We start from the raw sequence: 14709 nt of genomic DNA on the forward strand, positions 1-14709 counted from the left end.
CAGAGCCCGACGCGGGGCTCGAACCCATGAACCGTGAGATCATGACCTAAGCGAAAGTCGGACGCTTAACCGACTAAGCCACCCAGGTGCCCCAGTCATATTACTTTCTTAATGGCTTCATTTTCTCTCAATCAGAAAATCAATTCCCTAAATCTATTACCCTGAAACTAACTGTAAGCTGTTCTCTAATGGGAAAATCTTGAATTGAGTAGCTTACAGACACAGCACAAAAATACCTTCTTGACAAATGAGATTAATGACAGTTTGATAAGCCATTTTCACACACATTTACAACAAAAATAAACATTATGTGGCTCTTTTCACAGCTCTTTTGTTCCAGAACAAAAAAGGCTAGTCACATTATATCTGAAGATAAAAGTCACCAATATGTTGCAGAAAAGGAATCGATATCTGGAAAGCAATTAAGCTAAAAGCACCCACACTCCAAGTAAGGAAGAATAAAGAACTTTCCTTAAATTATATGACCCTGGCAAATAAAAAGAATTATAACCTGATTATATACTAACCACTAATCAATAGCTCAACTCTTAGAAAACAAATATGGCCTTCTATTAAATCCTATGTGTTGTATTAATTTTATTTAATTGATACAGCTTTCACAGTAACCATTTCCATGAAAGTATAAATACATCAACTTATTTTCAATTAACTGGAATCTATTTAGTATAAAGAAAGCATACTTGGAGCGCTTGGGTGGCTCAGTCAGTTGAGCCTCTTGACTCTTGATTTCGGCTCAGGTCGTGAGCTCACAGTTCATGAGATCCAGTCCCCTGTGAGGCTCCGCAGAGCATGGAGCCTGCTTAGGATTTTCGCTCCCTCCCTCCTCCTCTCTCTCTCTCTGCCTCTCCCCGCTGCTCGCACACATGCTGTCTCTCTCAAAATAAATATTTTTTTTAAAAAAGCATTCTTACACTGAAGAGATCATATCTCCTCTTGAGAAATATCAAAGTACTGGCAATTATCTTTACTGCTTGTTTTGAAATAAGAGTTGGAAGCATTCTATTTAGTTATTTTTAATTGAATTATAACTGACATACAATATTGTTATTAGTTTCAAGTGTACAACAGTGATTAGATATTTTTATACATTATGAAATGATCTTAATAGGTCTAATTACCCTCTGCACTATACAAAGTTATTACATTACTGACTATATTCTTCACACTGTACAGCAGCACATCCTTGTGACTTGTTTTCTAACTGAAGTCTGTACCTCTTCATCTCTTCCATGCAGCCCACCCTCCACCTCTCTTCTCCAACAATCACCAGTTTGCTCTCTGTATCTGAGTTTCAAACATTTTTGGTTAATCCATTTCTTTTGTTTTTTAGGTTCTACATATTAAGTGAGGTCATACAGTATTTGTCTTTCTGTCTTACCTGACTTGGCATAATACCCTTAAGCACTCTTAATATGAAAATAAGAGTCTAAAAACGATCACAAACCTGTGTATAAGTACAGTTCTTCTTTTTACATTTGCCACATGTAAATAAGTCAGTCTGGGTTCCACCAGTCTTGGCCATCTGATGCTCTCTGATGGCTTCTTTGGTCAAGTTTTTCCGCATCTCTTTGAGTTCATCACTAGCCATTTCCTGTTGACGAGGTGGAGATACCACTCAGTTAATAGGCATCTTCTGTACACATCCTGAGTGCTCTTTATGTTCAATTAGCTTCATAATAATAGAACAAAAACCTCTGAAGTTTTAAAAGTGAAAAATTAGTATTTTTCCTCATAGAGCTCATAGGAGTTTGCTTCTTTTTAAAATTTCTTCAAATACTTCTAAGTTTGTATGTGAAAATGAGATTTTCTGTTTAAAGGTTTATGAACAACATAATAATCCTATAGCAATGAGTACCTCTAGTACCCAGATTATGGTCTCTACCATCACCCTCCCCAAAAAGGAACCAGGGAGCTCTGGAGGAGACAAGAGATGCACAGGATAAGCCAGGGCCATCACTCCATGTGCCACAGAAGCATGGAAGCCTCCAAAGACTTTTGCGGTTGAGTCGTACAGACAGAGGGGCGAACATGAAGGAGCTCCCATTAGCCAAGGACGGAACAATTCCTTCAGCTATCAAAATAAATTACTGTACAGAACCAAAATAAATTACTGTACAGAACCAATCCCGATGAAAGATCAGAGGAGAACATTACAGTGGAAGAAGTGGACTGTCCTCATCCAAACCCACTGATCGAGCTCAGCATGCTAACAGTCTGGAGCAGTAAAGCAGTATATAGCTTCCGATGTGGTGCAACATGAAGCAAAAAGCGCCAACTACAAAGTATTTACATGGGGAAAATAGCTGAATTTGTATGTAATCAAGCCTACAGAACTAGTTCCCAATTTACAGAAAATAGAGGGGACAGAAAAATAACACCATGAGGGAGAAAAAGATCATTCATTCTGGGGGATACAGAAGAAATAAACTGGTTTCTTCAACAGGTCAGTGTCATGAAGAAAAACAGGGCCAGGGGTAAGAGAAAAGACTGCTATGGATTTAAATACATACATACAAAATCTTTAGAGGCCAAACTAAAAGCAGTATATAGACCTGGATCCTGATACAAAGTCATATGTAATCAGGAATATATGAATACAAATTAGGAATTACTGTTAGCTTTGTTGGATGTAGTAATGACAGCGTAGTTATGTAAGAAAGTTATCATATTTTTAAAGGTTACCTCTGTCAGGTTTTAAAGTAAAAGGGTATGATGTCAAGAGAAAAGAAGAAAAAAGAAAAAAGGGACAGATGAAAAGGGTGACAAATTCTTGAAAATACCTGAAGCTTGGGTGATGGATATATACAGGAGCATTACACTATGGTCTCTAATTTAAAGTTTTAAGTGTTTTTAATGAGGTTTTTTAAAAAATGAATTTTAAAAATACAATTTTTATTAGCTACATAGACAGACAAATCGATTCTCTTGGATACATAATAAAATAATGAGACTGCATAATGAGATTGCAGATGATGAACGGTTGTCTATAAAGAGCAAGCTCCGAATTCTGTTTTCTCCATCATTCCCTATAATTTAACAAATAGTCAATATGATGTGGCCACTTTTATGGGGTTTAACCATGAAAAGAACTCAGGTTACCAAGTCTGCTTGCAATTAGATATTCAAATCTTCAATTCAACACGAATCCAAAGTAAGTAAAAACACTTCTGTTTTTAGACAATGATTTAAGGCAATCAACCAAAGATCAGGGTCCAGTTGTGTAAGGAACAAAGTATTGATACCAACGGATTCAATCACCGTATGTATTTGTCTAGCACATTACACATATAAATATATCAGAATAGCTAATAAGGATTTATTATAAATGTAGTATTTATTTAGTACTTCATGATTCAGACAGACTTTGCACTTGGCATCAGGAAATAACATCATGGAAACATTATAGCCACATATACTCACCTCTGCTGTCATTCTAGCAAATAAGTCAGGAGGAATATTTCCACACAGTACGTTTTTCCTTAAATTTGGATTCTTAGCATCTTTAAGATTTGATATCCTACTTCGTACTCTATTTTTGTATTTCATGTCTGTATTCCTTATTTCTTGATATATAGGTACTAGGCCGTCAAGGAAAAAAGGTTAAATTATAAAAGTAAGGTATTTTTTTTTTATCTAGTTCACCAAGATAAGAATTCCTGAAATTTCTAAGCAGTTCTCCAAAAATGTTTCCAATTTAGATTATGCTAACAATACAGTGTTTCTACCTCATTTCTTGATTTGGAACTGGCAAGAAATAGTGATCCTACTTTTATATCAAGAATGAACAGGGGCCCCTGGGTGGCTTAGTCGGTTAAGCGTCCGACTTTCGCTTAGGTCATGATCTCGCGGTCCGTGGGTTTGAGCCCCGCGTCGGGCTCTGTGCTGACTGCCAGCTCAGAGCCTGGGGTCTGTTTCAGTCTGTGACCCCCTCTCTCTCTGACCCTCCCCTGTTCATGCTGTGTCTCTCTCTCTCTCCTAGAAATAAATAAAACATTAAAAAAGAATGAACAATACTTTCTTCATAATGCTGAATGCCAGCAGCACACAAATTAAAAATGTTTCAAAAAGTAACAAGTACTCAGAGTGAGAAAATTTGTTTAAAAAAAAAAAAAGGAAGCCTGAATTTATACCAACTTTGGCTTGCCCAAATCGGAATTCTACAAAGGATCCTAAAGTCGTGATGACACAGCACCTTTGGAACCCTCTGGGAAGAAACCATTCGTAGTGGCCCCAAAGGTTCACTTCTTTCCCAGCTCAGCAAGAAGCTAGTTTAGCAGGTTCTTTTCTTCTCAACAGAAGGGGAGCCCTGAGAGCCACACGCTATCCAACAGGGCCATGGATAGTTCCAGGGTCATGCTGTCACCTAGATGAACAAGGTCCCTCTTCCAAAGCCCCTTCAATGGTGCCCAGCACAAACACACTTCCCTCCTGAGAATGCACTCAGAGGACCTCACGTGCTTTGCCGAGTTCCCTCAAACATGAAACCCTACTTCATACACAGTCTGTGTGTTTTCCACACCCTTTTACACACCTTCTACTGAGGTGTCACAGTCTTAACCTGCAAGGCAGAAAAGTAAAAATACTATCAACATACATGTTTTCCTTTCAAATAACCAGAAAACCAGAATAAAATGCCATGGCTGGCCCTCTTCTTTCCCAGCAAAACAATACAATCAAGACAGAAATTGAAAAATGAAAACTCTAAGTTCTATACAGAAAGAAAACAACAGTTCATCTGTACCAGATTTTTTAAAACAATCATGAACATAACACACAAAGGATATCTTCCTCAATTTGAGATCCTAATTCTTCCTCATCAGCTCCAATGGCGACGTAGTCATCTAAACACAGGCACAAAGAATTGTCAAGAGTAAGTGATCACGAGATATTAAAAGAAAATTTCAACAGAGAGTAACTTAAACTGCATTCCTGTTTCTTCAACCCCACTGCCCTAATAAAGAATCCTGTGTGTTTAGTTTCATTAGAATCTGGTCCCTTTACTGCCCCCTTGACTCCTCTCCTGGATTCACCTAACGTCCACAGCACTCCTGCAATGCCGACTCCTTACCCCTCAGGAGTGGGGAAGGAAGTGATCTAGCAGGCAATTCCTCACTGCACAATTCCATCAATTCTGGTGGCTCCGGCAGAGAGTAGTGAAAGTTATAGAGAGAACTGTCTTGTCTCCTGTGCCTCAGGCTTCAATGCAAAGAAACCATTCATTTCCTCTGCCAATCACATATATGGACACACTCAGAAGACTCCTATGCAAATATTCAAACAGATAGAAGGAAATAAAAAGAAACTAGGAAGAAAAAAGAAAAAATACATAAAGAAACAGGGAATCAAAATATAAAGGGAGGAGTAAAGAGGAAAACAGGTCATACTAACTATGGTTCAAGTATAACAGAAAAGAAAAAGAATGAATTTGTATAAGACAATAAATAATTCCTGTATGTAAAACTTAAAATTTTACATAAAAGTGGATAACTTCAAATGCAATTAAGGCTCCCATATATATAAATCAAGATCTCTTTTCCACTTAAAAAAAAAAAAAGGCAGAAAATGAAATTATAAATATACAACGTAAATACTACATTTCATACTAACATTTAACAACAGGACCCAAAGACACTATCATTAACGCTCAGTCTGGGAGCAGGGTAATTACAGTTGTCCCTCGAACAACACAGGAGTTAGGGACGCCAACACCCCATGCGGTAGAAAATCCACTGTAACCCCTGACTCCCCCAAAACTTAATAACAGCCTACTGGTGACCAAAAGCCTTACCAGTAACATAAACCACACATATTTTATACGTTATATGTATTACATACTGTCTCCTCATAATAAAGTAAGCTAAAGAAAAGAAAATGCTACTGGGAAAATCCTGAGAGAAAAACACACTTCTAGCACCGAACTGTTTTTGCATAAAGAATCTGCACTGTGAGTGATCCTGCGCACAGGTTAAAAGCGGGGGAAGATGTGTGGAGGCCCGCGAAGGTGCCGGAAGCAAGGGGGACCCCCGTGCGTGGGAAGGTACCTCCCCGGGAACGCCCGTCCCTGTCTGCCAGCACCGGCCCCACCTGCCACCCCGGACCAGACGCGGGCGCAGTCCAGCGCGGGGACGCCCGGGGCCGGGCGGCAGAGGCGGCGGTACACAGGTCGGGGGCAGCGCGGCGCCGCGACACTCACCTCCTGTCCGCAGAGCGGCCGCCAGCATCTCCCTACACTTTAACCGGACCGAGTCCGAGGTGCTCGGTGCCCGAGGGAAGGACGACACGTAAGAATCTCGAGCATTTGCCTCCTCCTTTCTGCTGCTCACGTTGCCACTGGAACTACTAACATACACACACGCGCGCACACGCCAAAAAGAGATCAAGAAAAAGTCTCTTAACGTAACCGCATCGCTATTTAAAAATAAAATTTTTTGATCTAAACAAATGATACAGTATTCGGTGACAGAGGAAAACGAAAATGGCGCATGTATAGATTTCTAAAAAGTTAAAATTTTATTAAATCTGAGACTCACTCATGTTTTTTTAACCACCTAAACATTTACCTTGATCTTTTTAAACATTAAACAATAATTTTAATGATTAAGAAAATACCCATCGCAGCTCAATACAATAAGTGAAAAGCAAGGATTTGGGCCCCATGAGGGGCGAGGGGACCACACAGAACACAAGAACTCTCAAGCAGACCTGGAGGGGAAACAAGGTTTGAGAAACCTTGTTCTAATGAGACAACCAAAGAGGTTTATACTTAAAACACTCCCTTCTGGATAAAAACACATGTGTAGCGAGAAAGGAATTGTAAAAATATAAAAACGTCTCTTTAATTTCTCCCTAGAAACACCAATCCAAACAGGGCAGCTTACTAGTTTTTGAGTCGACCCAATCATTTCAACTGCTGCTGATTTCTTAGATTCTCAATAAAATGTTTTCTGCGGGATTTCAATTAACCTTTTTTTTTTTAACTTTTTTTAAGTTTATTCATGTCTTTATGAGAGAGAGCAAGCGCACGTACGAGCAAAGGAGGGGCAGAGGGAGGGAGGAAGAGAGAAAATTCCAAGCAGGCTCCATCCACACTGTGAGCACAGAGCCCAACAGGGGTCATGATCCCAGGTCATCGGATCAAGCCCCGTCTTGTCGGGCCCGTGCTGAGCATGGAGCCTGCTTGGGATTCTCTCTCTCCCTCTGCCCCTCTCCCTTGCTTTAAAATAAAAATAAATAAATGACAGGGCACTGGGTGGCTCAGTTGGTTAAGTGTCCAACTTCAGCTCAGGCCATGATCTCAAGGTTCATAGGTTCAAGCCCCACATTAGGCTCGCTCCTGTCAGTCTGTCAGCGCGGAGCCTGGACCCTGCTTCAGACTCTGTGCTTCCCTCTCTCTCTCTGCCCCTCCCCTGCTCGTGCTCTATTTCTCTCTCTCAAAAATAAATGTTAAAAAAAATTGTTTTAATAAATAAAAACTTCAAAAACAGAGGACACTGGGCAGCCCAGCCCTTCTGTACACCTTCTACGTTTCATCATACCCTAGGAGCTCTGTCACCTTCAGAGAGTGCGTGTGTGACTGAGCGCGTATACGTGTGGACAGATACCAACCATTCGGTCAGATTTCCCATGTGATAATACCATGCTTTTGTCAATAGGCTCCATCTCTAAACTTCAATTACGTAAAACAGATAAAGATACACTAAGAACTTATTCCTACTTCAATATCTATTTAAAATCATCTGCCTAGGGGTGCTTGGGTGGCTCAGTCGGTTAGGCGTATGACTTCGGCTCAGGTCATGATCTCTCAGTTTGTGAGTCTGAGCCCTGTGTAGGGCTCTGTGATGACAGCTCAGAGCCTGGAGCCTGCTTCAGATTCTATGCCTCCCTCTCTCTCTGCCCTTTCCCTGCTCATGCTCTGTCTCTTTCTGTTTCTCAATCATAAATAAATATTTTTTAAAATTTTAAACAAAAAATAAATAAAATTACCTGCCTATACTTTTATATTTTATATTTAAGGCATTAAGTCAGTGACTTTGAATGTAACACAACTGAAAGCATTTGTTAAAAATTTCATAAATTATGACCTATACTTTTAAAAAATATCAAGGTCATGAAAGACAGTGACAGACTGAAGAATCACTCCAGATTAAAGGAAACAAGTGATGATAGCTAAATGCAGTATGTGATTCTAGATATTTTGGAAAAATCTTTTTCCTCTGGAGTAAGGGGGAAACTACTAAAATACGAGTAAGCTGGGTAGATTAGAAAAAAGTATTGTATTAATCCTAACTCGCAGACACTGAGATCTGCACCGTGATTAGATGTGAGAAAATGTCCTGTTCCTAAGAAACATGCACTGATGTAGTTAGGGATATAAAGAACTCCTATTTGGTTCAAAATAAGTTATTCATGTGTCTTGAGTATGTACACAACCATAAGTGTATGTACATACACATACACTGGCAACTGGGAATTCTCTGTACTACTCTCACAATTTTTTAAAAGTCTAAAACTATCTCAAAGAGTCAGAATTTTATTAACAACTGATGTTTAACCCTATCTTTAGCTTACCTCTTTTAGCATCAACTTTAGTTAGTCTAATGCATAAAATAACAGTATATGGGATACTAGTCGCTGTTACTGAACAAATGAGGGGTACATTACCACTTTGGGGAAAAATACTAAGAAATAAATGAAGTTAAAATAAGTAGCCTAAAGCTTGAGTGCATCAGAATCACCTGAATAGATTGTTAAAAACACATTTCTGGGCCCACCACCAGAATTCCCGATTCAATAGTTTCAGGGTAAAGCCCCAGATTTTCCTTTGCTAACAAGTTGGCAGGTGCCCCACATTCCAGGGACCACACTGAGAACTACTGCTCTAAATCAAAGTCAAGTGTTAAAACACAAGCTTCCCAAGAATAGAGGAGCTGTATTTAACCTACCAGGCATATCACCTACTACCTCAACATGCTGGGGATTACACAGTCCCTTATATGTGACAGGAAAGAATAAATGCAAAGGTCTCCCAAGAGGTGAGAAGCCTTTTTCAGTTCTTATGACAGTTAAATTGGGAAGGAAAAAAGGCATAAAAAGAGAATTAGATCCAGGTACCATCCCCCCCAAAATCTATGGAATGTGGTAAATAAAGGAAGTACCCACTTGAATCCTTTTTTTTCTCTTTAAAGTAGGCTCTACATCTTGCATGGAGCCCAACAAGGGGCTTGAACTCACAACCCTGAGATCAAGGCCTGAGCTGAGATCAAGAGTTAGATGCTTAACCGACTGAGCCACCTACATGGCCCCCAACCACTTGAAGCCTCAATCAGTACCTTCACTATCAATTCTAGTAGTGCTATCACAAATATTCCATTCAATTAAGCTTGTTGAATACGGTATAAATAATTTCTCCTTATTCATGTAATGTCTTATAAGTCTCTTAAATTTCCAGGAAAATCCTGTAAGAAACATTAGAATAGTCTATTTGGCTACATATATTTACTAATTCCATTTAATTAGAAAACAAAAAGAGGATACAGATAGGGAACCATAAATAAGACAAAATACGACCATGGAGGAAGTGACAAGCAAGTTACAGCTACAACTTCCGACAGAAATGAATTTCCGTAAAGGGACATACCTTTCTTCTCTTGCTTCAGGGCTATTCTGTGATGTAACTGCAGTGTCTTTTTTCTTTTCTTCAGGGTCTTTATCTGTAGATGGTCCATCTAAAAATTATGAAATTCTTAGCTGTTAGCATTTGTTTAAAAAAAATAATTACAGGGGCACATGGGGGGCTCAGTCGGTTAAGCATCCAACTTTGGCTCAGGTCATGATCTTGTGGTTCATAGATTTGAGCCCTGCGTCAGACTCTGTACTGACAGGTCAGAGCCTGGAGCCTGCTTCGGATTCTGTGTCTCCCTCTCTCTCTCTCTGCCCCTCCCCCACTTACACTGTCTCTCTCTGTCTCAAAAATGAATAAACATTAAAAAAAAATTAAAAAAGGAACTACTAGAAATAATCAGGCTATTTATGCAACAACAAAAAAACCCAAAAATCCTAAGTTTTCAACAGTAAATAAAGTTTATGTAAGCTATCATATTAACATATGTACTTGGGTATTTTTCACAATGCATGCTTAGTCAGCATTCCCCAAAAAACTCCTTCATTTGGTGGGAAGCACAATTCATATGCCAGTGGGAACCTAAAATAGACAAAAATGTACTTAAAAATAAAATCTTAAAAAAACAATTAGTTAAGTGGAGAAAAATATATAGAACAAAGGAAAGAACATGGAAATAATATCAGCACTATCATTTTAAAAATTAAAGTGCAGGAGCACCTGGGTGGCTCAGTTCGTTAAGCTTCCCATTCTTGATCTGGGCTCAGGTCATCTCATGGTTTGTGAGTTTGAGCCCCGTGCTGGGCTCCACACTGAGTGTGTGGAACCCGTTTGGGATTCCCTCTCTCCCTCTCTCTGCCCCTTCCCCACGCTTGCTCTCTCTCTCTCCTTCTCTCTCTCAAAATAACATTTAAAAGTTTTAAAGATGAAAGTGCAAAGTATATATAACAATATTATTTTAACAATTTTTCATGAAGTCAAAAAATAAATTATTTCAGGGACAGTAAACAAAGAACACTTTCATAGAAAAGACTTCAGGATTAGTAAGGCCTATCTAACACTTCCTCTATCTTAAATAATCTGTAAAGTAATAACCAAGTCCACAAGCTGGTGTTATTAAAAAAAAAAAAAAGAGAGAGATAAGAGGTGTAAAATAGGTTGGACCAGTGCAATCGTTAAACAATGAAAAGAAACATACATACGTGTTTAAATCAACCAGAGGGCCTTCTGAAGCTGGGGTCAGGAAATGTTTGGATCTCCTGCACAAATTACCTTACGTATCTATCCACGTTTTGATCCCCACATAATAAGAGTTACATAAATACCTCACTTCTCCCTCTTCCTCTGCACAGGATATGAGAGCACATACAGTCAGCTGTTCATCAGGACCACCTAGATGACCTTGAAGCAATCTCTATGCTCAAGGCCCCATCTTGGACCCATTCCACCCCAAGCTCTGGCAATGAGGCTTGAGGACCAAAGAAAGGTCCCTAGATGACTATCCTGTGCTCTAGATGAGCACTGGATGATCTAGATGAGGCTGACTGGCTAAGAAAAAGGTGCAAATCACAATTCTAGAACTTCCCTTGTAAACATTAGGGTTACCAAATCTGAAATATAATTCAGGTCCCCTATGATATAGTGTTAGTTTTCAGATACTCATTTTATTGCCCTCCTTTATTTTTATTTTTTTAATTGAGAGAGAGAGAGAGAGAGAGGGAGGGAGGGAGGGAGGGAGGGAGGGAGGGAGAGAGGGAGAGAGAGAATCTTAAGCAGGCTCTAACCTCAGTCCAGGGCCCAACTCAGGGCTGAAACCCACAACCCTGGGATCATGACCTCAGCCAAAATTAAGAGTCAGATGCCTAAATGACTGAGCCACCCAGGCACCCCATTCTTACCCCTATTTATTCTCTACAATTCAGTGAAAGGCTCCCAAAGCTAAACATGGTAGAGGACTGTGAGGTAGAAAACAAACATTAATAAAGACATTACAGAATATAACAAGGACTAAGAAACATTCCCAAACTAGGGGAGTAGAAAGCGTCTGAAGGGCGGTGTAACAGTGCAGCGCTCCCTCAGAGACCTGGTGCTACATGCGGTCCCGCACTTCGCCCTAGCCAGGTTTCTGGTGCAATCCCAGAAGGAGCCCGGGCAGCGAGAGCAGTCCTGCTGCCTACCTACCATGCCACGGGCCTAACCACAGTGCCATGGGCAATAAAGCAGAGCCAGAGAAAATCTGCTCTGGACCGAGGCTGCCTGCAGATCACACCTCATGACCAGCCCAACTGTGCGCAGACTGCTTCACCTCTCAGTGCCGGCATTCCCCATCAGAAAACGGGAAATATAACGGCCCCTCGTACACTGGGTTCTTGGGAGAGCTAAGCGCATTCACAGGGGTCAATGCTTGGCATATCGGAGTGTTCAAAAACTGTGCTGCCATGTAGCAGCAGTAGTAAATCTTCCAGAAATCTATTTAATAATCTAAAAAAAAAGGCTTTAGGCAAAAAGATATTCATCAAGACATTATTTATAATAGCTATAAAGTAAAAAAAACAACAACAACACATATCTAATAGGTAAGAAATTAAAGCATAATCACCCAGTGGATTATTCTGAAGCCAATAAAAATGAATGTGATATAAAAATACAAATTTTTTTCATTAAAAAAGACAATATAAGTAACTATACATACAGCATAAAAAGAATTCTAGCTGAAGCAAAATCTATGCACTAGGAGAAAAAAGATAAGAAACGCAACAAGATACTAACCGACGGTTGTATTTAGAGACAGACTTAAGGAGGTTTCTTTTCCTCCTCAACTCTCCAAACTTTATCTAATGAACATGGAAATCTTTTAACATAAAAAAAAGTTTTAAAAGAGAACTTGTAATGAGATCAGATACCTCCAATAAGTATAAAAACGTAAACCTTCTTTAAATTAAGATTGAATAAATATAACTACAATGCCCCACAAAATGTAAACCATCTTTCCAGAAATAAAAACATACATATATATGGTTCTCAGTCAGTGTCTATGGCAAATTTTAATTACTTTAGAATATGGAATTTGACTCAAAATTTAAATTAATTATAAACACAAAGTTTTAGTTTGTCTTTAAAGACTATTTTTAAAAAGCTTTTATTTTGAAATAATCTGAAACTTGCACAAATGTTTTAAGACTGGTACAAGAAGCTTCACTCAGATTCCCCAAATGTTAATGTTTGGTACACTTGCTTCCTCGTTCATTCACTGCGCCTACAGACATGCATACATGTGTTGTACGTATACACACGTATACATCCTGGTGTGCATACAGACCGCACTTTTGAACTATTTGAAAATAAGTAGCAGATATCATGCTCCTTAATCCCAAAACACTTCATCATGTATTCCCTATGGAAAAATAACTCATTTGTACAACCACAGTACATAAGTAAATTTAACAAGGATACAGTACTGTTTACTTACCTACAGACATTACTAAAATTTTGTCAATTATCCCAATTTATAATTTTTAGTCTCTAGTTTCCAAGATCTTAGAAGTAATAAGGTTTTTTGTTATCACTATTGTTGTCTTTGAAATTTTAAAAGATTCAACTTTTTCTATTTTTCTCTTCCTGATAATGCTAATAACTGCTGGAGAAAAGCCTGATTCCAGGGCTGAGGTAGGGAAGAGAGATGAACCCAACACATTTTTTGGTTCCAGAACATAAAACAGCAATCAAGAAAACTGAAGAGGGTGTCAAAAGGACACAGGGGCCAGTTTGAATGGGTGCCCACTGGTCAAATCTGGGATAATGTAAATATCAAAATAAATATGAATAGTAATGGATTATAATCCATTGTATAAAACAGGAATCTATGTGTCCACACTAATAGAAAAATAACTGGGAGGTAAAAGGAGGGTACTTTCTTACAGCAGAATGCTGACTTAGAAATATTAAAGACAATTACAATTTTGCAACGATCACAATAAAAGGTGGTTTGGGCAAAAATCAGTAAATACTAAACAGGGGATAAGGGGAGGTCTGATGAGAACCAAGACAGTTTGAGGGTCTGAAAGTATCTCTCACAGAATACCTATTAGATACAAAAGGAAAAACAAGAAACGACACGGTGTACGCCTTGACCAGGTCATCAAAACGAACGTCATGGTCACCAATGCCTCTGGAGGTGATACCCCAGGAAGGACAGCACACGCTTCCAGAGCATTCCACCTCTGGATGCACAACCTGATCTAACCATGAGAAAATAATAGATAAAGCCCCAATCAGGAAGATGCTACTAAAAATAAAGTGAGAAGAGTGCTTGTATTCTTTAGATTGTCAATGTTATAAATAGCATAAGAAAGCTTAAGAACTATTCCAGACCAGGAGACTAGATTATGTGATCCTAGCCTAGATCTTGTTCTGAAAGAAGAAAAAAAGCTCTAAAGGACACCACCGGGACACGTGACAAAGCTGGAACCTGCACTGTAGATCACTGTACCAATGTTAATGTCCTGGATTTCCTATAATATGATTACAGAAGAAAATAAACTTATTCCAAGCAAACACACACTTAAGTATTAAAGGGTAAAGCACGATAGACACAACCTACTCCCCGATGGTTCAGAAAATATAATTTGTACATGCATGAGTATATACATAACGGAGAATAATTTATATGCGTGTGAGTGTATACATACGGAAAATTTGTATGCGTGAGTGTATACATACAGAGAAAGAGAAGAAAGAAACAATGACAAAACAAGTATGGCAAATATTAAAAATTAACAGATCTAGAAAAAGGATACATGTGAGTGATTTTTATTGTTTTTATAAACTTTCTGTAAGTTAGAAAATTACTTCAAAAACCTTTTTAAAATGAATGACAACTTTTCCCATGGGGGAAAAGTTTCTTCTTCAAGAGGCAATCCAGGGGTGCCTAGGTGGCTCAGCGGTTAACCATCCCACTTCAGCTCAGATCAAGATCTCACGGTTCGTGGGTTCGAGCCCTGCGTCAGGCTCCGGGCTGACAGCTCAGAGCCTAGAGCCTGTTTCAGATTCTGTGTCTCCCTCTCTCTCTG

The 14709-nt window shown here is 39.0% G+C and overlaps 1 protein-coding gene across 3 annotated transcripts in view; it reads right to left on the minus strand.

Annotated features, from left to right (window-relative positions):
- Positions 1–14709, minus strand: part of TCEA1 (transcription elongation factor A1) — a 43225-nt gene that overhangs the window by 9980 nt on the left and 18536 nt on the right. The window contains exons 4-8 of one of the 3 annotated variants that reach the window (XM_039222442.1): positions 9659–9746; positions 6215–6387; positions 4806–4862; positions 3442–3596; positions 1466–1612 (exon numbers count right to left, since the gene is read on the minus strand). In XM_039222442.1, the coding sequence (XP_039078373.1) occupies positions 1466–1612; positions 3442–3596; positions 4806–4862; positions 6215–6387; positions 9659–9746 (620 nt within the window). The remainder of the gene's footprint in view (positions 1–1465; positions 1613–3441; positions 3597–4805; positions 4863–6214; positions 6388–9658; positions 9747–14709) is intronic. The other 2 variants (XM_039222444.1, XM_039222443.1) reach the window with 2 other exon arrangements.

The sequence above is a fragment of the Hyaena hyaena genome, unplaced genomic scaffold, assembly GCF_003009895.1.
Source record: "Hyaena hyaena isolate Hyena2069 unplaced genomic scaffold, ASM300989v1 scaffold_1127, whole genome shotgun sequence".
NCBI classification, from domain to species: domain Eukaryota; kingdom Metazoa; phylum Chordata; class Mammalia; order Carnivora; family Hyaenidae; genus Hyaena; species Hyaena hyaena.